This window comes from Copadichromis virginalis, linkage group LG17 (genome assembly GCF_057382275.1).
Source record: "Copadichromis virginalis isolate Kocher_CV1m ecotype Utaka linkage group LG17, C_Virginalis_male_GT1.1, whole genome shotgun sequence".
Lineage (NCBI taxonomy): Eukaryota > Metazoa > Chordata > Actinopteri > Cichliformes > Cichlidae > Copadichromis > Copadichromis virginalis.
The window spans coordinates 13,236,795-13,263,154 of record NC_140634.1 but is presented as its reverse complement, the minus strand read 5'-3'; the positions used below and the strand labels follow the sequence as shown (position 1 = coordinate 13,263,154).

The window sequence follows — 26,360 nt, the reverse complement described above, 5'->3', positions numbered from 1 at the left end:
AGCATAATGAAACTCTGTTTGACATATTTGCCCCGGGGTCCTCAAGCGGGATAATTCTGACATGTGCTTATGTTCAAACCTTAGTTTATTTATTTTTTCTTGGAATCCAATTACAGAGACAGAATTCAGAAAAAAAAACCCACCAAACTGAATCCTTGTGACAAGAAGAGGCTGAACGTTAATAAGCAACAATGCTGATCGTTGCTTCTGCATTTGTGCATTAATGACACCTGCTTTCTCAGATAAAAGCGGTGCTAAAAGCCCAGACTTAATAAACTCACAGTGGCTGTGTTGTCCAGCCATCATAGAGCATAACCTCTAACTGTCTCTCTCTACTCACTCTTCGTGGTGCAGTTGGATGCTCAGCAGGGAGATGTGTAAATTTTTTGTTAAACACCAACATTGGATTCACACACAGCTCAGTCACTCCACTGGGCTCTCTTGCAGATGCTGTCAAGGCTATGCACAAGTATGGTGCACACGTAGTGCTTCTGCATGTGTCCTTGGCTAAACTTCAGCTGCTGAGTGCTGCAGTGGTGTGTGCACTGACCCACTGGCTTAGAGGAAAGAGTGGGAAACTATTGATTGTTGTTATAACAGACATACAGCTGCTTTCCCACATGCACTGTGTCTGCTCTCTCTTTGTCTCTCAGAAACACACATAAATATAGATGTGGGATGAACACTTGAATATTTAAGAAGTGTTTGTAGCATGTTTGCAGATGCGTCCAACTTCATGAATTATCAACACAGTGAGTCAGAGAGTGAGAAGAGTTTGACAGGATTCTGATGAGAGAAGCCCACGTTTCTTTTTTGGCTTCTGTGCAGCTTTCATATTATAAGTGTCTCAGCTCCTCCTGATGTCTTATTCCCTTTTAACATGTTGGGAGTGCCTTACTCTGAAAACAATATCTGACTTATGTTTCTCTCATTCTTTTTGTTTCTGTTCCAGTGGAACCTAGTGTGTGACTCGGCCTGGAAGGTTCACATTGCCAAGTTCTCTTTGCTTGTGGGCTCCATATTTGGATACCTGGTGATGGGTGTCATGGCTGACTGGTACGCTGCCTCCTTCTTTGTCTGTTTTGTTAGACTGTAAGGATAATTCCAGGTGTCACAACTAAGATCTGCATTTGGTGGTAACAGTATGGTAACAGTGTCCTCAGCACTGCTTGGAATCAGAAAAACATGTTCAGGCAGGCTGAAAAAAAATTCCCAAAGAAAAGCCAAACATATCTAGAAGAAGGAAAAAAACGTGTAAGCAACGATTAACTAAACTTGCCCATTCTTTTAAAACCTTATTTCTTTCCCTTTAACACACTGCAGTATGTCTTTGTGCTGCATTATTGTTTCAATAAACTCAAAGAATATAGACTCATCGGTCACTCATTAGGCACCACTCTTTAACCGTTAGCTGAAATATCTAATCAACCAATCACATGGCAGGAACTCAGTGCATTTAGACATGGACTAGATGACCTGCTGAAGTTGAAATTGAAAAAGAAAGGTGATTTAAGTAAGTTTGAATGTTGGCTATTGGTAGCAGATGGGTTTTTCTTGTCAGAACTGCTCATCTGCTGGGCTTTTCCCACACAGCTTGTAGAGTTTAAAGAAAATGGTCAGTTACCTGGGTGCAAATATCTTCCTAATGTCAGAGGTCAGAGGTGAATGCCCAGAGTGCTTAGAGCTATTATTAGGCAACTGTAACTCAAATCACCACTCGTTCAAACCAAGGCATGCAGAGGAGCATCTCTGAACAACATGTTGAACCTCGAGGCAGATGGACTGTACGGGCAGAAGACCACACTGAATACTGCTGCTGTTAGCAAATGACAGGAAAATGAGGCTACAGTTTGCATGGATTTCCCCAAATTAAACAATAGAACATGGAAACACGAGCCTCTGTTTCTGCTGCTACATTCAAATCTTGTCAGAATTTCCCATAAGCAACATGAAAGCAAAGATCCATCCTGCATGTAATGGCTCAGGTTGGTGGTGGTGTAAGGGTCCAACCTGGTACTAGCGAGGTGACAAAAAAAGGCCAGTGAATGTATTATCGAAGGACGGACCAGTTGATTGGGTGAAGATCAGCATCAGCTGTTGACTGTCGTGTCACATCAATCTTTAGCTGGCTAGATATTTAAAAATGTCTAAAATTGTGTGAGGAGGATTTTAAAGCCATTCAAAAATCAATAACAACAAATTCAAACTAAAAAGACAAACAGTGGAATTGGCATTAACCAGATTGTAAAAGTGCTTTATCCAGAGTTATCGAGAATAAGAAAAAAGAAATGTCTGACAGCTTCTCTAGGAGTGGTGGGAAGCTTAAAGAAGAGTATCGCAGAGCCTTAATGGTTAAATATCGAACTATCTGCAAAGCTAAATGATACAATATCTTTTGTAACTGAGCAAAATGCCACTGTCATCAAGTTAATTATGGTCACTTTTGCCGTCTGCAAGCCGCCCGAGTGGCATCGTGGGAAAATAAGCACCTGCATTGTGTTAGGGATCAACAACTATGCACAACAATGTAAAGAAAACAATGTAAAGAAGCAACGGGGGCCATGAGGCCTCAGTTGGGACCTGACCCAGTGACCTCCTAACCCTCCCCCGCCCCTCCAGACCAGGACGTGCTTAGAGTCTGAAGGAAACGATGAATGCAATGTTCTCTTTCTCCGGACTTTACATGAAAAGTTTCTTTCTCAGTTTAACTGGGTTTTTAAGCTCTTTGCTACGTCTTTATCTCCCTGTCTTTCTCTCTTGTTTCTAAGGTTTGGTCGACACCCAGTGTTGATCCTTTCGGTGCTTTTCATGCTGGTGTTTGGTCTGAGTGTTGCCTTCTCTGTAAATGTCACCATGTTCAGCACCTTGCGCTTCTTTGAGGGTTTCTGCTTGGCGGGCCTTGCTCTCTCCCTCTACGTGCTCAGTAAGTACAAGCCTTCACCTTCTCATGCCTGTTTGCTTGGTCTTTTTCTTCTCTCCTTTTTCTGTTCTGTTCTCTTTCCTGGTGTATCCTTTGCTGTGTTTGGCAATGGCAGTAATGCTATTATGAAAGCCTAGAATAATCTGCTAAAGCCGAAATGAATTTGATCATAACTCAGCAACAGTTAAATGTATCGACTGATATCTTGGGTGGAAGTTTAAATACTCCAGCATAATTGATCATTTCTAAACACTCCACCTTGACCTCTTTGGAAAACATCACACAGTCAAGGGAATCATATAACTCAACTTTGATGCTTAGAAAAACTAACTGCACTTAAACTCGCCTACTTAGCTCTCTGAGGTGTAAGTCATCATAGGTAGTAACACTAACCCTGGCCCTGAATCTCTATTAGGAGCTTCCATTAGTGGATCTGGTGGCTGAATCTGAAGTATGATATGCTTTTATTGTTAAAGTTAGCTGCTACAGCACACCATGATACTCTGTTGCTCAATGTTAAAGTGGAATATGTTTTACAGTAAGGTTGTTTTTTCACTCCAAACATATTCTCCTTGTGTCACGTTCTGCAGAAGAGTCAGAGGTTTTTAAAACCGACACCAGATACTTTCAATTTGACCCCTTTGCATTCTTCACCGCTTCGCTCACTCTTTCTCATTGCTCTGTTTGCCCCCTCTTTCTCAGGCCACAGTGAGATTAGTCATACATTATGAAGATAAGGCTTTGGGGTGGGTTTTGTCCCTCTCTGCAGGGGTCCTGGATAAATCTCATCTGAACTGCTTTTGAAAACAAACAAGCAAAATAGATTCCCCTGAGCTGTCTGCCAAGAGCCTTGTGAGGAATCAGATTTAATCTGTGATGGATATGAGAATATTTGTTTTTATGGCTTATAAATCCAATATTTGCACGAATATACTGTTCCAATGGGGGATGATCATATTGTAAACATGACCAAAGTTTTAAATAGCGAGATCAGTCCCTATGCTATTAATCCCTGTAAAACAACAGCTCGGGCTTCAGGCTGCTCTAAAATGCTGTTTTCAGGTAGTTTTTTGTACTCTTGGCTCTGCTGTGAGCACAGAAGCCCCTCGCGATCAGGAAACAAAGTGTTAAAGGGAGGGGAAGGGAGCTAAAAGATGAACTGTGTGGCTGCATGAAGGCCCAGTATAAGATGCGTTAGGGTTGTTTTGAACTATGAATCATGAGTGAATCAACAAGTCCAAGAATAAAAATGTGTAAATGGAAATGAACATAATAGGTTTCGCTTTGATATTACTGATAACCACTTGGAGTTTGGGTCGTTACAAAGAATATGATATAATAGAAAATGTACGAAAGGCCACAGAATATGATCTCCTCACTCCTTCAGTACTGTACTCGACTGTTAGTATGAGGTGTTTGTGGTGATGTGCTGTGCACTGTGGCCAAATCTCCAATGTGGTCTTGTTTGTCCAAAGGACGTTGTTTCACAAGTTTTGTGGTTTGTTCATCTGCAGCTTTACAAACCTAAGCTATGCTGCCAAGTTCTTGTTCCAGAGAAGAGAAAACATCTGTGTGGTCGCAGAAAATAGGCAGGTGTACAGACCTTCACACGAACCCTTGCACTAACAGTCTGATGACTAAATGTACGTCACTGGGACCCAAGCAGACCCTAGTGGACTCGCAGCCGTGGAAAGTATGATCCCCGCTTTAATACTTGTATTTCCTATGGAAGCAGTAAGGATGTGCTTAGCTTTTTCTCGGGGGCGTCATGTTCGTGGGCTGTCAAATTTTTAAAAATGTCATTTAAACAAAAGACGTTGTTTCCCACCTTGTTCCTAAAAAGTCAGAAGCCTGTTTTTTGTTTCATTATCATTATTGAACTTTTTTCTCACATACATGAATGTCACACAGCATACATTTGATCCTCTGTTTCTATACTTGGCTAATGAATTGCTTCACCCCTTTCGCTGCTGTTTTCACAGTCTGCTTACTAAAGAAAAATGTCTGTAGCATGGGGCAGTTTTTCTGTGTTTCACTTGTTTGTGTGTTCCAAGCTAACAATGATGGGATAAGTAACTGTTTGTGTGTGGGATTATTTTTGTGTGTGTGTGTGAGACAACAGATTGTCTGTATGCACTTTGAAGTGCAACAAAAAAGGTGTTTGTGTGAGGTGTGGATGCATGCAGTAGGAGGAACATTCGGCTCCCCGCCACAGATTGGTGCTCTTTGAAGTGAACTCAGACTATGACAGTGAAAATAGATGCTGGCATCCCATTAACAGTAAAGACTATATACTGTACTTACACCTGACAACAGAACAGTGGAACACAGTTTGCAGTTGTTTTCATTGCAAGCTAAAAACACACACATGCAGGTGGAACTGTTAATAGAAAATTTCTTCATACTCTACTGGTATCACCTTCTGTTGTTTGCCAAGAGAGGTAGAGTAGGACAGAAATAGTGAAGTCAGTCAACGACATATTGTTTTGTTCGTTTGCCTGTAATGGCTACCTTGGATTTAATTTTAAGTGGTCGTTTCCTTTTGTTTCATCTTCGAAGCACCTGGTATTCCCCAGGCAGCTTAATGATGCCGTGACTGTGCTATCTTCTCTGAGATCTAGGAAAGACGTCCTGCAGTGCAAGAGAAACACAGCAAGCCAGGCGATCGGACAAGCTGGGAATCTTTCTAAGTTTGCATCCTATCTTATGTGGAAAGCAGTCAAAGCAAACTGACCAAACTGTCTCCACACAGCTTTCAGGCTGAGCTCCTGCTTTTTTAACAACTTTTATTGCGTAGGATGCTTTAGAAAATGGTTTACTCTCAGTCAACTGCTGACAATTAGAGGCTCAATAAACACGTCCATTTTCCAAGTTTACAAATCATTTCATTTCGTTTTGTTTGAACTTTTCAAAAGCCTAGTTTTAACTCACTCACTTAAACAGTCATCAGTTATGGCTGCAGACGGAAACTATAACAGCAATTTCTGTGGAGTACCCTGATACTCCCATAGTCCAAAGATATGTTATTCTAACTGGTGATTCTACACTGCCCTTAGCTGTGAATGTGAGTGTGAGTAATTGTGTCTATGTTCACTGCTCACTGATAGGCTGGGGGCAGGTGAAACTAAATGAAGGTCATGTGATTGAACTAACCAGTCAAGAACGCTCCTTTTTGATCATAACCCCCCCTATGGCTGGCTATTCTGTAATGTTCAGTATTATTATCCAGCTGCACTGCGCCATAACAGGGGAACCGGGTGCATAAAGGGGCCAGATGTTTACAGCCATCATTGATGTAAACATTCTCAAATTAAAGCTCAGAGGCAATATTTTAATCCCAAAGTCATGTTACATTTCAAACCCAATGAGCTGTAGTAGGGAAGCAAAATAATAGAGAGTGTCTCAGTGTTCTGAACGTGCTGTTAAAAACAGATGCTGAGGAACAACAGAGGCACATAATTGCAGTGTCTGTTGGACTGCTGAGTTGGAAATAGCATGCAGCAGGAAGAAGAAATGCAAAAATAAGCATGTAGCACGCGTGCTCTGTATTATAGATGATTTTGTCCATGCTGTGGATGCACTGCTCTGTCTGCATTATCGCGTCTAAAAACACTCTTCTCTGCCTGCCTCATCCTCCACCTCCTTTCACCCTCTGCTGCTGTGAATGCAGCGCTGACTTCCAGTTTCTAAATCCAGCAGCTCTCCAGCCCTTTCCATTTCCCCCCTCTTTGCTTACCTCAACTTCCCCATTCACACCATCCTCTTCCTCCTCCCTCTCTCCCTCACCCTTTCACCCCATCATCCTTATTACTACCAGCGCTCACACAATCGCGCGCTCATTTTCTGGAGGCTCATTTAAAATCTCTCATCTTTTAGTTATCTCTCTATAGCACACAGCACATAATAAAATCCACTGAGCTGCTGTGAAGCTTGCCTAATATAAATGTGTTCACGTGCACGTTGTAGTGTGTTATAGTGCGTTGTAGTGCGTTTTTGGTTGTTTCACAATTTCTGCACGGGCTTATTAGTTTGTAATATGGCACCTTCCTCTGAGTTGTCCTCTGGGAACTGCAGGGGATAGCGTTTCCTTTTCCTCGTGCTTTTTTCCTTCTTATTCTGTCTGTTTCAGAAGAGAATGCTGAGCCTCGTCATGAAAACATGGCTGACGATTATGCACGCTTTGGACAAAGTATTTAAAATAGACCTCTGTTCCACATTTTTTTAAACTTTTGAGTTGTGGGCCATGGATTTTATTCAGGAGATGGTTATATTTACATTAGCTGCTATACTTCCAATGAGAAACAGTCTTTTTAAAACCAACAAAATCTAATGAAGCATGTCAACTCACTGCCAGAGAGGCATTCAGTCAGACGCCAGGCACTTTGTTAGCTTTGCGTTTTGCACTTTGCTTTTCCTTTTTTCTTACGACTTTTTTCACTTGCTGCTTAGGTTTACATGCTGAGAACAACACTGACGCCATAACTTGATGTGTCCGCTTTTGTGTAACGAGCCACACCAACACCCTGGCATTAACTGACCTGCTGGGAATAAGAGCCTGCAGTTATGCAGTTACTGCAGTTATGCAGTTACTGATTTGTAAGCCACCCAAAACTGAGAAACTGGGTGTTTGAATCCAAAACCTGGTGGACTTGGTTCCAACTCATGCTTACATACAATAAGTCTGTGGTGGGAGTGGGATCCTTCCTCCAGTTTTGCGTAACATCATGATGTATTTCCATTTGAAATTTGGATTTTCTGGTTAGCAGGTTAACCCACCAAGCATCCAACATCCACAGATGTTAAATTTTGGACTTACAATTCAGACATTATTTTCTTTTTGCTCAAACACTGAAAACAATCCTGGAGACATAGTCTTCTTGAAAAAGTGTACAAAAATATGCTTTTTTACAGCAGTAATTATTGACAAAATTCACTGGTTCATACACCATATGTGAACATGCCATGTAGTTTATAGTTCTCATATAACCCTGAATATATCCAAATATAGAGCACCTTTAGTGCACGTTGATTTTATTTTTTTGTCAAATACAAAACGCACAGTGCGTCATGGTGTGTTGTACTTACATGTACTTTTTTGATATCTCGTATAGCCCAATGGTACTTCAGTACAGTACTGAAAAAAGTATTTTCACCTTGTTTTCAGACTACATTTCCTTGTGTGGGTTTTAGCTCAGTATCAAAGTGCAAATTTTAGCCACAGCTGGCAGGTTTTTTTCAACAAAAGCTTGGCACACTCTGTGTGAACACACTGCACCATTTAACAGCTAAAGAGCCACGTAGTTCCCCAAGGACTCTTTGGACACAGACACAGTTTTAAAATGTATCTACTGGATGTGTAAATAAGCACATGTTCGCTAACAAGCTTACGAGAGTTTTATTTAGTTTAGTTTTATTTCTCATCATTGATTCGCTCTTCGTGTTCTTCCTTTTAACACCTGCTTTATTTCCTGATTAAGTTTGCCTGATGACTCCATTTCACCTTTAATAGATGTAAGTTCTGATTAAACAGCCGTTGTATATCTTGTTTCACATACTGTTCCTTCCTGCATTGCAATTAAGCTTGGAGAAATACATTTTTGTTCAGTAGTACCAATGATGACTGATAGTCAGCTCTATTTATAACTTGTTTACCCTTCCCAAAGTGTCCAAATGTCTATGGCACATTCAAGTAAACATAAGGACTCCAGACTTGATTCAGAATCGACACGAAAGAGTTTCTCTTGTACTGACGAACCTCCAACTTGACTTGAATGTTCTGGTTTGCAGCATACTGCGGCAGAAAAGTGGATTTTATGCTGCAGGAGTCATTTGAAAAGTTTATACAGACACATTTGGTAAGTTTCTTTTTCTCCATAAACTGGGTCAACATGTGAATCAAACATATGAATCCCAGAGATTCACTGGAGCAACTGTAGAAAGCTGCAGAATTTTTAGTACCATTACTGAATCCTAGAGGGGGATTGGTATTCGCTTCTCAAAAGATTTTCAGTGAATGTAATTTGCATGGGCCCAGAAGAATTAGGCTGCAGTTGCGTTAGAGTAGTGGAACAAGGTTAATGCCTTTGCCTTTTCCTCTCTGTCTCTGCCCCTTGATTTCCTTGTAGGAAATGACAAAGACAAGCACTATACGGTGTATGCAGGTGTGTGCAGTTTTGAGCTCATGGTGAGGACTTCTGCTGACTCAGATGCTGTGCCCTTGTCAAGCTGTCTATGAAGTCACCCCCTTAGGCTGAAACAGATTTGTGTCATGACTGATTAATATTGTTTAGTCTATAAAATGCCACAAAAATGCCTAGCGGGGTTTCAGGAGCCCCATATGGTGTCTACATAGTGCTTGTTTGGTCTGTCCAAATTCCAATTGGTATTTTATTTTAAGTTAAATCCTCACATGCTAACAGCATGACTGTTTTCTGTTTTCTTTTTATTGTTGTAGGGTCTTTACCTTACAGTATAAAAGGCCTTGAGGCAACTGCTATGATTTGGTGCCATATAAACAAAACTGAATTGAAATTCAGGTGGAAGATTGATGGTATGAGCCTCAGCTTCACCAGTCTCGTGTTGAAGTGTCCTTGCACAAGATACTGAACCCTACATTTCCCCCAAAACATTCATTATTGTGAGAGAGACTGTATGTATTAGTTAAAAAGAAATAGAAAGTGCTGAATGAATGTGTGTGTGTGAATAGGTGAACAGTGTTATAAAAGTCACAAATCTTCACACTGGAGAGTAAAAGCTACTTTCAGCTGCTTCTATTCACAAAGGGTTAAAACAGTGGGTAGCTCTGCATGTTTGACTCGGCAAATTCCTTACTGCAGATGTCCTTCCTGACGCAACCCAAAGGGATTTGTGCTTCCTCCCAGGATCGAACTAGGGCTCGTGACGATAGAGACACCAGCAACCATAGTCAGTTGTCTTGTAGGGGCCAGAGCAGGCGACGTTAAGGGAAATTTAAAACTGCTGGCTAAGGGTAAACATAAATTCAATAAATTATAACATTATATTTCACATCGGTAGTAATGACACCGGGTTACGTCAGTTGGAGGTCACTAAAACCAATATTGAATTGTGTGTTACTTTGCCAAAACAATGTTGGACTCTGTAGTTAACTGTAGTCGGTCCCCTCCCCAATTGGACAGGAGTGACATGTTTAGGTGCATGTTCTCCTTTAATTGCTGGCTGTCTGAGTGGTGTCCAAAAAATGATGTGGGCTTTATAAATAATTGGGATGCTTTCTGGAGGAAACCTGGTCAGTTTAGGAGAGACGGCATCCATCCCACTTTGGATGGAGCAGTTCTCATTTCTAGAAATTTGGCCAAATTTATTAAAACACCCAAAACGTGACTATCCAGAGTTGGCACCAGGAAGCAGAATTGCAGTCTTACACGCCTTTCCTCTTACTTCTCGCCTCCTGTTACCCCCCCCCCCCCCCAAAATCCCATCCCCACAGAATCCCCACTGTGTCAGCTCCCAAACAGACAAAAAAGAAACTAAAAACTAACTGTGAATTAATAATTGATAAACAAGTCAATTTACTCTGCCTGTTAGAAACCTGGTTGCAACAGGATGATTATGTTAGTTTAAATTAATCAACAGGCCGAGCAGGTTGGGGGGTGTCCAACCTTCTTTTTATCTAACAAATTCTTGAAGTAGTTCTAAAACAGCTAATTAATCATCTGCAGAGGAATAGACTATTTGAAGAGTTTCAGTCAGGTTTCAGAGCTCATCACAGCACAGAAACAGCTTTAGTGAAAGTTACAAATGATCTCCTTATGGCCTCTGACAGTGGACTCATCTCTGTGGTTGTTCTGCTAGACCTCAGTGCAGCGTTCGATACTGTTGACCATAATATTCTATTAGAGTGATTAGACCATGCTGTAGACATTAAAGGTACTGCATCACAGTGGGTTAAATCATATCTATCTAATAGACTCCAATTTGTTAATGTAAACTGAGGGTCCTCTTCACACACCAAGGTTAATTATGGTGTTCCACAGGGTTCAGTGCTAGGACCAATTCTGTTTACATTATATATGCTTCCCTTAGGCAGTATCATCAGAAGGCATAGCATACATTTTCACTGCATGGTCGTCTCATGTCAATTTGTCATGTTTGTTGCGATTCTTAGTGTTCAATTACAACCTAACAAATCCCATCTCTCTCTTGGTTCTATTTCATGCTTAGCACTAATTAGCATCTTAGCTTGCAGTATTGTGAGCGAGCTAGCATACTAACAGTGGCATTTAACTTATAGCAACTCTGTAAGTTAAACAATTAAGAACAGTTAATGAAAGCTTGTTATAATAGTTTTGGGTGTTTGTTTGTTTTTTGGCTCCAGTATAGCTTTTTGTTTCAGGAACACGACACTCCCTTTTTCCAAAATTTCAACAATATCTTTTCCCATCACCAGCTGAAATCTTCGTCATAATCGCAAACACAGACTGTGGTTCTCACTCTGAGCTCATGCTGTTAGGAAGCTAATTGTCTCTCCATGCTGTTCTCATGCCGGAGGCAAGGTTAGCCAGGGAGCAGCAGACAACATAAAAGTGTGTGTATGTGTGTGTGGTAGTACTATCAACCATTCATCATTGAAAATTAGTTTGACCATTCTATCAGCTTCTTTTTATTCAGACCCTTTTTCTTTCTGTATGACTGTTCACTTTTAGATGCAAAGTATGAGAAGCTGTGGGGGGATTAAAAAAAACTGTGGTGGTGCTGGGGGTGGAGGTGCTTTTATGGAGGGTGTGAAAGCTACTTCAACCACACTGATGAGCTAGAGGGAATGGGGGGGGGGGGGGGTGCACACAGGAGGGAGGGTGGCAGTGGGCAGTGAGATAATCAGCACAAGGAGAGCCATTCTCCCACTCAGCTGGAACAAAAGGTCCTTGCCAGCATGCCTGTTTGTGTGTGCGTATTGATATCCCAGTAGAGTCAGCAGGATCAGGCTCCTCCCCCAGAGAGTTGGGTAGCATTTTTTTTTTTTTTTGTGAGGTTACTTTAGGGATACATTGCCTTTGCCAAAGTACAGTTGATTTTCTCTTTTCGATTGTGATTCAGTCTTATTGACTGTGAACAAAGGTAATATTGAGTGACTGCAGCTCAAACTGACTACATGTGCATACTAGCTGAGTAAAAGTGCAATAATAATTTTATATTTCCAGATGATAAAGTTTGGTGTTTAGTGTTGTCTGTAAGTAAAGCAAATTAAGGTTTAACAAACAAAACTTTTTAACCTTACAATAGCGAATTTTTGTATTACGACACACGCGTAGAATACAAAATGCAAAGGGTTTGATTTGACAGGAGAAGATGCAAAGAATAAGATAAGATGGAGTCAGATGATCTGTTTGTTTGTGCTTAGCTAAAGACAAAATTAATATTATAGTAGGTAGCATGTCTAGAACACTGGCATACCCCTAGACTCTAGGGGTATGCTTCTCGCTTCAGGTGCAAGAGGTTCTGGGTTCGAATCCTGGACGAGCCTCCATCAGAATACTTTATTGATCCCTGGGGGAAATTATTTTTTGTTACAGTGCTCCATTTTAAACCAACATTAAGACAAGACAGACAATACGCTAACTAAGAATAGTACAATATATACATATATATACATACATACATACATACATAAGTCACTTATAAATAAATATTTGGAAAAGAAACGTGTAGTTGTAGCAGCAAACAGTGTGTTAAGTGGATGCGTTGTACAGGGAGATGGCCACAGGCAGGAATGATTTCCTGTGTCGTTCAGTGGTGCTTTTCGGTAATCTCAGTCTCTCACTGAACGAGCTCCTGTGACTGACCAACATGTCATGGAGTGGGTGGGAGGTGTTATCCAACATTGTCTTTATCTTGGACAGCATCCGCCTCTCCGACACCACCTTGAGGGAGTCCAGCTCCATCCCCACAACATTGCTGGCCTTACGGATCAGTTTATTAAGTCTGTTGGCATCTGCGACCCTCAGCCTGCTCCCCCAGCATGCAACAGCATAGAGGATCGCACTGGCCACCACAGACTCATAGAAAATCCTCAGCATTTTCTGGCAGATGTTGAAGGACCTCAGTCGCCTCAAAAAATAGAGACGACTCTGGCCCTTCCTGTAAAGTGCTGTGGTGTTTTTAGCCCAGTCCAGTTTACTGTCAATGTGTACTCCAAGGTATTTATAGTCCTCCACAATGTCAACACTGACCCCCTGGATTGAAACAGGGGTCAAGTGTTTCCTGGTCTTCCTGAAGTCCAGGAAGACCAGGAAACACTTGACCCCTGTTTTGTGTTGTGTTGTGTTGTGTTGCATTTTGTGTTGTGTTGCATCCCCCCCTGACCATGGTGGGGGCTAAGGCAGGGAGGAGACATTAACACAAGACCACCAAAATTAACGAAGACGGACAACAGCTAGGTTAATAGTCAGGCAGGATTTCATTCTGTTGTCATGCCTTGACAACAATGAACTTGACAACAAAAAAAAAAGTGGGGAAGGAGGACCAATCAGTTGAGCCAAATCAAATAAATTAACAAAACAAAAGGAGGTCAACAGCTTCCCTGAGTCTAAATAAAGCAATATGCAAAACAAAAGGCCCGTCTAGCTGCTCGACAAAAAAGTCCAGTCAAAACATACAAAAGTGGCATCAGCCGCATAACCTAGTGTCTGTAACAGTCAAACCTCTGCTGCCAGTGTATAGGGTACCCCAAGCTTACTTGTCCAGCCTCCCACCAACACACTCTGTTTTACGTACACAGAAGCCTACAAACAAGAGTTCCACAAGAGTCAGAAGCTGCCCAGCTGTCCAGGGAGCTGCTCTTTTCTACTGATCCCTGGCAAGCTATTGACCTACTGTGCCCAGGTCAGCCAATAGACGTGTGCCAATTATCTTTGAATTGGCCAATAGGTGGAGGCTTGACACCTGAAAGACAGGAGCAACAGAAAAACAGAGCAACGTACTCTGGCATGTAACAACTCTTTACCATGTTCTCAGATCACTCCAATGTAAATTAATGAAGGAATCAGTCCAGTTTTTACTGCAATCTTGCCAAATAATTTCACATGGATGGTCCTTTTATAGCCAAGCATTTTGCATGATTGCTTAAAGCCAGTTTTTTAAACATGATTTTTTAAAAAGAAATCTAGTAATTAGGTGTATCATGGAAAATGTATATTGTAAATAAAAATCACAATGAAATTAAAGTGAAAATGTGGTAAAAACACACTGGACCTGAACTGTAATACCATCACTGCCGTTCCAATTGTGAATGATCGCACGCGTCTCACGTCCTCGGGAAGTCTGGACTCCCGAATGAACTTTCCAGGTACAAACTAGCATGTAAACAAGTAAAAACTTGCATACTTGGATATTAAGAAACAGTCAAGGAGAAGAAGAAGCTAAAATTTGGACCCACAAATTTTTGTGAGAGTAGTAGTATGTCTTCTACTCTTTTTGGGACTTTTTACCACCACTTCTGGAGAATCTGTAAGCCAAGCCATTGTTTACTGTAGGGAGCAGCTGCTAGCACTGGGCAACAGGAAAGTACTCCTGGAGGAGCGACCCAAGATTCCGAAGGAATTACGACGTTGGAGGAGGGGACGCAGGGCTGGAGTGAAGTACCAGGAAAGAAGGAGACGGTACAAACCAAGCATTCCATCCATTCTCATGGGTAATGTAAGATCTTTACCCAACAAGATGGAAGAGCTAATTGCGCTAACCAGACTGCAGTGGGAGTACAAGCAGAGCAGCCTCCTCCTGTTCACTGAGACATGGCTCAGGGACCACACACCGGACTCTGTCATAACTCTGGATGGCTTTCAACTGGTTAGAGCGGACCGGAACGCAAAGGAGAGTGGTAAGAGGAGAGGTGGTGGACTAGCAATGTATGTCAATGAGAGATGGTGTAACCCGGGGCACATCACTGTGAAGGAACAGAGCTGTACCAAAGACATAGAACTGTTGGCAGTTAGCGTCCGGCCATACCACCTGGCCAGGGAATTTTCACACGTTATTGTGCTGACTGTTTACATCCCACCCTCGGCCGACGCTACAGCAGCCTGTGATTACATTCACTCCACTGTCTCTCAGCTACAGATGGCACATCCGCAGTCCCTCATTATTATTTCTGGGGACTTCAATCATGCCTCACTATCTGTCACTCTCCCAAACTTCTCCCAGTACGTTGACTGCCATACAAGGGACAGCAAAACCCTGGATCTATTGTTTGCCAACACAAAGCAGGCTTACAGTGCATCACCCCTCCCCCCGCTTGGCCACTCAGACCACAACCTGGTCCTTCTCCACCCCACCTACACTCCTATGGTGAAGAGGAACCCCCCCACGAAGAAGGTGATAAGGGTGTGGTCTGAGGAATGCACTGAGGCCTTAAGAGACTGTTTTGAATGCACAGACTGGCAGGAACTCTGCAAGCCTCACGGTGAGGACATCGACGCCCTCACTCACTGCATCACAGACTACATTAATTTCTGTGTTGAGAACACTGTGCCTACCAAGAAGATACAGTGTTTCTCAAACAATAAACCGTGGGTCACCCCAGAACTGAAGGCCCTGCTGAACAAGAAGAAGAGTGCTTTCTGGTCGGGAGACAAGGAGGAACTTAAGAAAGTCCAAAAGGATCTTAAATACAAGATCCGAGAAGGCAAGGAGTGCCTCAGGAGGAAGATGGAAAACCAACTCCAACAGAAAAACGTCAGAGAAGTCTGGAGGAACATGAAACAAATCTCTGGACATTTCCAGGACAATGGAGGAGCCACAGTGTCTGCTGGCCGGGGGTGGGCTAAGACTTGAATCTGTTTTTTAACAAATTTGACAATGGCCCACTTATCACCTCTCCCACCCCCCAGGTTCCATTAACCCCCCTCCATTTGCCGCCCCCCCTCCGGGTGCAATGCCATTGTCACCTGAGCTCTCCTCTCACCACAACCCTGCTTCACCCCCTTCACACATCTATCCACAACAAAGCAAGCCCCACCCCCCACTCCAGCCCAGTCTCACATCACATCTACTTCACAGCTGATCAGGTGAGAAATCAGCTCAAGAGGACGAAGGCAAGGAAGGCAGCAGGTCCGGATGGAATCTGCTCCAGACTGCTCACGGACTGTGCAGAGCAGCTCTGTCAGGTGGCCCTGTACATCTTCAACCTGAGCCTGAGCCTGGAGAGGGTTCCTGAACTGTGGAAGACTTCCTGTGTGGTTCCGGTGCCAAAAATCGCACACCCCAGGGAGCCCAACCACTTCAGGCCTGTTGCCTTGACTTCTCATCTGATGAAGACCATGGAAAGGCTCATCCTGCACCACCTTCAGCCACTGCTGGGCTCAGAGATGGACCCCCTGCAGTTCGCCTACCATTCTGGAATTGGGGTGGATGACGCTGTCATCTACCTGGTGCACCGATCCCTCTCTCACTTAGAGCAGGCGGGGAGCACTGTGAGGATCATGTTTTTTGACTTCTCCAGTGCTTTCAACACCATCCAACCTGCACTACTGAGAGGGAAGCTGGAGGGAGCCGGAGTAGGCAAACAGCTGACTGCATGGGCCATCGACTACCTTACCAACAGACCACAGTATGTGAGGCTCCATGACTGTGTCCGAGGTGGTAATCTGCAGCACGGGGCCACCACAGGGCACGGTTCTCTCACCTTTCCTGTTCAGCCTTTACACTTCAGACTTCTGTTATAATTCGGACGATTGCCATATACAGAAGTTCTCAGATGATACAGCCATCATTGGATGCGTATCAGACGGGAATGATCGGGAATACAGGGGGGTCATCAGTGACTTTGTTGGCTGGTGTGAGACCAACGTACTCCAAATCAACGCCGGCAAGACAAAGGAGATGATCATAGACTTCAGGAGGAAGTCACCCCCTACAACACCGGTGAACATCCAAGGGAAAGACATTGAGATAGTGGACTCTTATAAGTACCTGGGTGTTCACCTCAACAATAAACTGGACTGGACTACAAATACAGACGTCCTGTATAAGAAGGGCCAGAGTCGACTCCACCTGCTGAGGAGACTGAGGTCCTTCGGAGTCTGCAGGACTCTGTTAACGACATTCTATGACACTGTGGTAGCATCTGCCCTTTTCTATGCAGTGGCCTGCTGGGGGAGTGGATGCACGGACAGGGACAGGAGCAGGATTGACAAACTGGTGCGGAGGTCTAGCTCCGTGCTGGGATGTCCCCTGGAGTCTGTGGAGGTGGTTGGTGAGGGGAGGATGTTAGTAAAGCTGACATCCATCATGAACAACCCACATCACCCACTGCATGAGTATGTGAGTGGGCTGAGCAGCTCCTTTAGTCAGAGACTGAAACACCCTCGCTGCAGGAAGGAGCGCTTTCGCAGATCATTCATCCCAACAGCAGTTAGACTCTATAACTCCTCAATCACGATGTCATAAGTCACTGGACACTGTGAACATCCACGGTCACCACTTCATGCATAATGGACCTTCCATGACCTTCCAAGCTATATAGTTTATGTCTTCCATATTTCCAACTATATCCATAATCACATACTGTGTATGCTACCATTGTATATAGTGTATTATCTTACTTTTTTCATTGATTGTACTTATTTGTATTTTTGTATTTCCTTCATATATCTGTACCTGAGCTGAGGCGACGCAAAAATTTCCCCGCTGTGGGATCAATAAAGTCTTGTCTTATCTTATCTTATCTTATCTTATCTTATCTTATCTTATCCTAATACATATTAGACACATTTAGCACTGATGGCTTGACATGGGTTAAGGCAAATGCTTAAAGCTGAAGTTGCATTCACTGTTGTTTTGGGTAATGAGTTATCGTACAGTATACATATCCTGCTGAAACAAAGCTTGTTTATTTAAAGTCAGCGACTTGTATTTTTAGCTGCATCATCCTTGTCATTTGGTCTTGTTTCCTACGAAGTGCACAGAGCTTAACTGAAGCTTAATAATGGCCACCTGTTGCTGCCTTATACAGGGTTGAGTTTTCTGGGATAAACAATGCTAAATTGCTCAGCAGGGTGGATATAAAAAGCAGAGTTGGGTGATTTTCTCAGTCTGTTTGTCACCATTAGCGACCTCTTTCACATTAGACTCAGTCGTTCGATCTGCTGTTGAGTAAATTATTGATTTGTGCAGTTTTAATTGTACAGACTGACCGAGATCTGGGAACAGCGTGTGGTTACTAAACACACAGGACAAGAAACCGATATGAAAATAAAGCCGATCAGCAGAAGTGTAACTAAGCATCCATCACATTCACATCCTGGGTCAACTCTGGCTCGTGGTCTGACTTCTCAGTTTCTTTTTGTGATTTGAGATAAAGTTATTATTTATTTATTTATTTTACATTGGAAACATTTGGATTTGATAATTTACATTTAATGCTATATTTTTAGACCGCTATGTTAAAAAATAGTGAAAAGCTGTATACTGCTCCCATCACTGGGCCAGAGACAGACTCACACTGTCTTTTTGGCTAGAAAAAGTAGAAGCAGAAGGCCAGGTTAAGGATTATGGGTCAGTGCAGTTTCCTTCATCTGTTTTGGACCTTGTGTGGGAAGATTTTTGACTCAGGTCTAAGGAAGAAAAACAGTTCAAGGGAATTTCAGTAATACCTTTAACCTCTAGCTGAATCATTTTCCTTTCATTCTTTTATCTGAAAATCTTAGTCATCTTTCCATCCCGCCTCCTTCTTCCTCATTGTGTTTTTCTCTGTATTTCCTCCTCTCTCTCTCTCACTCTCTCACTCTCTCACACACACCAGTCTTTATTATCATTCCTCTGGTGATTCCACTGATGAATGGAGGGACTTTTGGAGGGTTAGGTAATTTGTATTCAGTCCCTACTCTACTTTCTTTACTCTGTCAACCCCCCAGCCCAGCTTCCTCTCTCTGCCTCACAATAACAAGTGACAGTACAGGTTAGTGAGTATAGTGAGTATGCCCCCCTTCCTCCCTTCTCATCCACCAACAATGGTCACCTTCAAAAGGCCCTTGCCATATGGGCCAGGCCATCTGGACTGTGCCATGTTACAGGCAGTAAGGGAAAGGATAGGAGCCCAGTCACGTGGGAAGGACTTAAAGGACGGTTCCAGCGAAAAGCTCACCGAGCAGCTGAACTCACTCACACGCTTCCACATGCAGTCCATCCTAACTTAATGAAGAGGCCTGGTGTTAAACTAGTGCGCTCTCAGGGGAAGGATCAGCAATAAGTGTTCAATAATTCATGACAGGAAATTCAGTGCCTACCTCACCATTAAACAAACACATGCTCTTTCAGGCCATTAAGACAGCTGCAAGTTTATAATGGTAATCACATCCAAACACACAGAGCGCATACATAATTTATTCGCCTATCGTGGCGCACTGACACCAAAGGAAGCCATGTTTTCTGTAAAATGAAGTCTTTTTGTTCTCGTGCTTGTCTTTTTATTTTAGGGATCGAGCTGTGTTTGCCAGGTTGGCGTTTCTCCATGACTATGGTGGCCAGTTTTCTTATGGTGGGCGGGCAGCTATTGATGCCAGGGGTGGCCGCTCTGTGTCGCCATTGGCCAAACCGGGATGACTGGCAGGTCCTGCAGATCGTCATAATCAGTCCTTTCGTACTGATGCTGCCATACGTCTGGTGAGTCCCGCGCTCTGAAGAAAATCCACAGCTCTGAGCCAGGCGATGGCTTGTACAGTACACACGGCACCACACAAGCTCGCTCCGATTTTACAAACAATAGTCTCTTTCTCCTCTTGTTTTCTTCTGCCCTCACTTGTTTCTTTCTTGCGTTTACAAATCTTCTGCTCATCCTTTGTCTGCTTCTCCTCGCCATCCCCCTCTTTCACTCCCTCTACAGGATTTTTCCCGAATCCCTGCGCTGGTTGCTGGCCACCCAGCATTACCGGCGGTCCAAAGCCATGATGCTGCAGATCGCCAGGAAGAACCAAGTCGACATGACAACTGAGCCAAGCGGAGTTCTTACAGGTGAGGATGAATTCAAGAGGGAGCGAGAAGATGAAAGATCCCACAACCACTGGGCCACGAATTCTATTCTTTCTGTTGGTTTCCTTCAATTCTCTTCACTTTGCAATGTATTTAAATTGTCTGCAGTATGTTACATTACAGCTGCTGCTCGGTGTGATGAAATGAGCAAGCAAAGACACTGACATGCATATAAAACTGCTCAGACCATTGATATGATGAAATGCAAACGCAATAAGGTAAAGATCCATAGTCCTTTAGGTTGTTAATGATTTTTTATTATAATATACACAAAGTCTGACTTCCAAATAGTGCTGAGAGCATGTGCACTGTCAGTTAACAACAACATTGTTATCCTGTAAATCTCAGTTGAGTACGAAGCACCTGGGGTCTCATTTAAAAAGAATGTGTAGGATCCATACTATACCTGAGCAGAGAAGCTGAGATGGTGTGGACAAAAAATAGCAATAATAATTATAGAGCATGCCTATGCTCACCAGCTCAGAAGCTTCCCTTTATAAATCACGGTCAGTATAGAAATGTGTGCACTTCAATCAGTCTTCTACCCTTCCCTCAAAAAGCTGTTTTGCTGTGGTGAACTTGGCCCACTTTATAATAACTTGTGATGATATTTAGTGTAATGGATGTATGATGAAAAATATGATGTTGAGTTGGAGAAATATTTGATTCTGCTCATCTCAGTGCTGCCATGGGTTACTGGCATTTCAATATTTATGATAAAGTAGATCCATAAGTACTACATTATAGGAAATCATACTTAACGTATGAGGTGAAGTATTATGTATTGGTTTTTACATCATGCCTTTAATTTAGCACCTCACAATGTGCATTGCTAATTTCTGTCTGTCTCCAAAATGTTCATAAGTGTGGGTCGGACTCTCTGCACCAGTGTGCACGTCAAGATTGCCTTTGAAAACTCCCAACTTGTGCGTGGGAAGTTGCACAGGCCTTTTTCAGACTTCATTTTCGGCGTGCGCCATGTTTATAAATGAGATCCCTGGCTATTAATTGTCTTGCGACAGATTTAACGTGTCTCACCTTTCTCTGCCACGACACTTCTTGTTCCCCCGAGATGGTGTTTGATTCATTGTCGCTGCTTCTCCCAGTAGCCAAGCAGTCAGAGGGATGATGAGAGTGGGCACAGTGATGTCCTACATCTATCTAAAGCCCCCCCAAAGCTCTTTAGCTTCTCCGTGCTAGAGATCCCTTATGGCCGGGTGCTCATTACCACCTGAAAAGGAAAGGTCTCAAGGTGTGCGTTTCATGTTTCCTACCAGAGCTGGAGCAGGAGCTGCACAAGAAACCCCAGAGGAGCTGCATTGTCAAGATGATGAGCACCAGGAACCTGTGGAAAAACATTGTGGTGCTGTGTGTCAACTCGTAAGTGTGTTGCGTTTGTGGTCCCGGCTTGTACAGTTCCTTTGCTAATAACAGCCAACATCCGTTGTGTTGAGAGCATGAATTACACATGAGCTGGTCTCCAGAGAATGAAGACATACTCAAACCTCACGTGCCCTGTGGCGGACGCATGTTTTAGGTGGCACCTCATTGGCCACTCTCTTATTCTGTGGTTTTGTCTTGATGTACAGTCTGACAGGTTATGGAATTCACCACTGCTTCGCTCGCAGTATGATGGACCCCGAGGCTCAGCCCACGGCTTTGTGCCATGCTGACTATTACACCATGGCGGGCATCGCCGTGGCAACCTGTCTAGCACTATGCCCTGCGGTCGGGCTGATGGGTCGGCGTGGAGGGCTGCTCACATTCATGATCATAACAGCCCTGGCATCACTGCTGCAGCTGGGTTTGCTTAACTGTAAGTAATAAAAAAATGCACAAGTAGACCATTCAAATCAACTTTATTTATATAGCTCCAAACCACAATCACCTTTGTTACACAATCACATTTTGTTACATAGATGCACTGTAATGCATCTACGGCCATGTTTTTTGGGGGGAGACCACTACCATCATGACAGAAGGGTTTTATCACAGGATAAAAGTGATTACTTAGAATTTTTTTATAGCTACTAAAGTTACTGTAAAGTTTGACTCAAACGAAACTTTGGTGTGAAGGTCTAAAATACAACTAACTTTGTACAGACACCATGACTGTAATGTTATACTATCCTGTTGCCTTCAAAGTAAAACTATATTTCAAATAAGTAGCAAGCTATTAGCTAGGCATGCTAACTTTAGCCTCTCTTCTCAAAACTAATAGAAACATTGTTAATCCAGTCTTTACACTTTTCACCTCTTGTTTTTACTGGTGAAAATACCATGAATATATCCTTGAAACTTTTTGGAGCATGTAGTCATTATTTCAGGCTTCAGTGGTAAACTGTTCTCCTGAAGGCTTTTATTCTGCTTGTTTTGAGTCAGTGCTGTGCTGCTCTTTGTGCTTACTAATGACATCTCTCTTTTCTCCAATGCTCACTAATGGAATCCAGTGATTGGGAAGTACAGCCTTCGCCATGACACAGGTACATTTGCAGTTACGAGATTTATCATCTAAAACAATTAAAATGATAAACCTTTCCACTGGTTTGAGGAAAACTTAGTGATACACAGTAAACAATGTCATTTATGTCCCTGGAATCATGTTACATTTGTTGTTGCTGATTTTTATTGCTTGTTTCCTCTCTTTTGAACAGTTTTGCGAGACACTCTTAACAGGAAATTCTCTGTGGCCTTCTCCATAATTGGGATGTTCTCTTCTCATGCTGTCAGCACACTCAGCATTTTCTTTTGTGCTGAAATCACTCCTACTGTCATCAGGTGAGCCTGCATAGTCATAAACACAACATACATCTTATGAAAGCAAACAGTCTTATTACTTTAAAAAATATATCGTCTATTATGACAGTGTCTGCACACAGCTTTTGTTCTCAAATTGCATATTTGCTCCCTCTTGTGGTGTGTTTATGACTGACAAGTGTTTGGAAAGAAAAATGTGTGCCACATTATTGATTACAATGGCTCCACAGAAAACTGGTGAAAATGTGGCTTTATGGAAAAAGGGCTGTAAGAGGTTATGAAGGAGGTTCAGAGCAACAGATTTGACCAGATGCTGAGTGAAGACCGTTGTCAGCTTAAGAAAGTGATAAAAGTGGCTGAATAAAGCCTGCCATTTTAATACTCTTAAGTGGGATGTATCCTGCCCACTTTCAGCTCTGTACTCCTAATACATTAGCACCGTATGATTCACCAGTCAGAAAATCCACAAATATCCTACATTAAGCTTTGGTGCAACCTCTTCATCTGAAAGAAAAAAGCCATTTGAGCTCATTTCCTTTTCACTCCAGCCTCCAATTGTTCTGATTGGCTTTCCCTTACAAACAGAAGGTCCAAACAGCAGGTGGGTGGGGCTTCTATGCTCACAACTAGAGCTGTTTTTATGACATGACTAGGTGATGTGTTCTACTTTTGCAAATATAATACAGAGACAAAAATAGGAAAAAAAGGGGTATGTATGTAGGCTGATCCCATTATTTGCATTGTGGTGACTGTGGCTCGAGTAGTATACTGGTTCATCTACCAATTAGAAAGTCGTGGATCAATCTGTGACTCCTTACATCAGGGTTGGGGAACTCCAGGCCTGAAGGGCTGGCGTCATGCAGGTTTTAGATATCACACTGGGTCAGCACACTTGAATCAAATGATTCGTTCATTACCAGGCCTTTGGAGACCTTCGAGACATGTTAAGGAAGTAATTTAGGTAATTTAGGAGGTTAGAAAGCCTTTAGGCATAGTTAAAAAAGTGCTGCATGAGACAAGCTAAGTGAGGCCTGTAGTAGAAAGCTACTTTATAAGAAGCAGTCCATTTAAAGTTATTTGACCATGTTTATATCTCAAAAAATAAGAAGTCAACTTTTAATGATGTCCCAATCCTGTTGTATGAAGAATGCTTCTAGAATGCTGCTGTTTTTAGTGTAAGGTGCATCAGAACACCTTGGAAATAAATCAGCTCTGACCTCTTTTTCTGCAGGGGTGGAGGACTGGGCTTGGTCCTGGCTAGCGCTGGCTTTGGCATGCTCACTGCACCCATCATGGAGCTCCACAACCAGAAGGGCTACTTCCTGCATCATGTGATCTTTGCCTGCTGCACCCTGCTGTGCATCATCTGCCTCCTGCTGCTGCCTGAGCCACGGGGACAGCCACTGCCGGAGAGCCTGGCTGATGGAGAGACCTTTACCCGTCAGACCCTGCTCCATCCGGGAGAGCAGCACCTCCTTCTCGCCAAGAGTGATAGGGACTACTCCCGTGTTCAGGACACACCATTACATCTCTCAGCCACTGGGGGCGCTACAGTGGCAGCAGCCACCGCTCTGGCAGCGGTACCTGCCTCATACGCCCTTGCAACTGGTGGGGAGGTGATCGGGAATCATGCCATAGCCAATGGAGTGTGAGCAGCTTTGCAAGTTGTCTTCTGTGCTAATAACTGCTCCAAGCACTAACCTGAGCAAGCGATGACTGAACTTCCTGTACTTTAAGGGAAACTAATTGTTCATATGAACTCTTTTTATGTTGAGGATTCAGATGATGATGATAGTAAATTTGTGTCATTTGTAGTGACTATGATTCCTTCAGGAGTTGCCAAAAATATATTGTATTGAAGTCAGTGTATGTCAGATAATATGAGCGTCTTCAGTGGTGTTGGTGATTTTCTTGAGCCACCTTCTGCTCGAGGGTACAAGCAGACACAAGTGGAGAGACAAAGTACAGCAGAATAACTTTCAATAACGTGTGCTCTGAGTTTACTGTCTGTAGTTTTGACTCGTTGAAACTGGATTTCACTACATCTTAGATCTCTTTGTAGGTAGGTTATTTTGCACTAAATGTCAGAGACACAATCAAGTGTTTGTGATTTGCAGCCAACACATTGGAGATCCAGGGATTGGCTAAAGCCACTAACTTTTTGCATGAAAAGGGCACAAATGTTTTTTGTTTTGTTCTGTAGCATTGGTTAATACAATCTGTGACTCACTGTGCAATTCCCCAGCATTTATCAAGTAATTCTCAATTGACAGTGTAATTTTCAGTACCTTACAATACTTACCAACAGGTACAGTAAAACTATGTTTTACTGTACCCAGTTTTAAAGGAAAAAACTGAACAGGCTGTGGGGTGGTTAGCACTGTTGCCTCACAGCAAGAAGTATCTAGGCTCAAATCCAGTCTGGGACCTTTCTGACTGGAATTTGCATGCTCTCTTTGGGAACTCTTCCCACAACCTAAAGACATACACACATAGGGTTAGGTTAATCAGCGAATTTAAATCGGCTCTAGGTGTGAATGGTTGTCTGGTGGCTGCTCCAGTCTGCATGCCGAAGTATCCTTGGGCAAGATACTGAAGCCCAAGTTGCTCCTAACATGGAAAAATGTTTGATAGAAAGCACTTAGATCTAGAGAAAAAGTCCCTGTGTGAATATGAAAGAGTGATGTTCTCAAGTAGGGAAGCCCTATTTTAGAACCAGTCTATTTACCATTTACTCTTTGTGTTAGTCCTGTGATAAACTGGTGACCTGTCAAGGGTGTGCCCTGCATCTTGCCCTATGACAGCTGGGACAGCCCCCTCTGTAACCTCTTTGTATCCACTCTGTAAGTGGATACAAAGACGGATGAATTACACTGTAGTTATTTTTAGGTATTTGTTGTGTCAGAAGTGGAGGCCAGCATACTGTATCTCATAGCCTATACCCACAATAATACTACATTATCAAAAAATAAGTGGATGTTAGGCTACTCTTTAATATACCTCATACCCAGTGTAATACTAGGTATTACACGCTTGGCCTTTAGTCTAAACCCAATTGTCATTTCAAAAAGACAAAATTTCGACCTTACTGCTAAAACACTTGAAAGGTACTCAAAGATTAAAATGCTCAACGTACAATTTGTTTCTCATTTCCTTTAAACTCCCTTAATCTACTGTAACAACATTTTACAGAACCAGCGAGTATTTGTAGGCAACATTGAAGCTATTGCCCGGTTTGCAAGAGACTACCAAGGTGCCAGGAACTGCACCTATAAAAGAAAGAGAACTCATATTGACCCCCCCTTTAATGATGCCCATTCCCGAACCAGTTCCAAGGACTTACACACAAACACACAAAAAATCCACTTTGAATTCACTAAATAATACATGGTAAATGTTGGGAAACCAGACAATAAGTTGCGGGCTGTATTGTGAACTGCTACAAGTACTCCCTCATTTGTGGTCTCTTTATATGAAGTCCAATGTGGCACTTTATCCTCAGCTGAGAGGTCAGTGTGGACACTGATTTTTAAAGAAGCGTTACTACTGCTGATGCTGGCGTATGATGGTTGTTGGAAGACGAACAGCCGGAGACCTTTCTTGCAGACCATATGTGTAGCCTACAGAGACTTTGTGCATAATGTTAAACAAATCTGAGAGCTGAACGGACATGAGCGTGACC

The 26,360-nt window shown here is 42.8% G+C and overlaps 1 protein-coding gene across 1 annotated transcript in view; it reads left to right on the top strand.

Moving 5' to 3' along the window:
• Positions 1-26,360, top strand: part of slc22a23b (solute carrier family 22 member 23b) — a 29,163-nt gene that overhangs the window by 2,005 nt on the left and 798 nt on the right. The window contains exons 2-10 of the mRNA XM_085436318.1: positions 953-1,056; positions 2,769-2,923; positions 19,369-19,555; positions 19,776-19,903; positions 21,199-21,301; positions 21,511-21,737; positions 22,372-22,404; positions 22,576-22,699; positions 23,910-26,360. The exon at positions 23,910-26,360 is cut by the window's right edge and continues 798 nt beyond it. Of these exons, the coding sequence (XP_085292444.1) occupies positions 953-1,056; positions 2,769-2,923; positions 19,369-19,555; positions 19,776-19,903; positions 21,199-21,301; positions 21,511-21,737; positions 22,372-22,404; positions 22,576-22,699; positions 23,910-24,330 (1,482 nt within the window). The 3' untranslated portion in view covers positions 24,331-26,360. The remainder of the gene's footprint in view (positions 1-952; positions 1,057-2,768; positions 2,924-19,368; positions 19,556-19,775; positions 19,904-21,198; positions 21,302-21,510; positions 21,738-22,371; positions 22,405-22,575; positions 22,700-23,909) is intronic.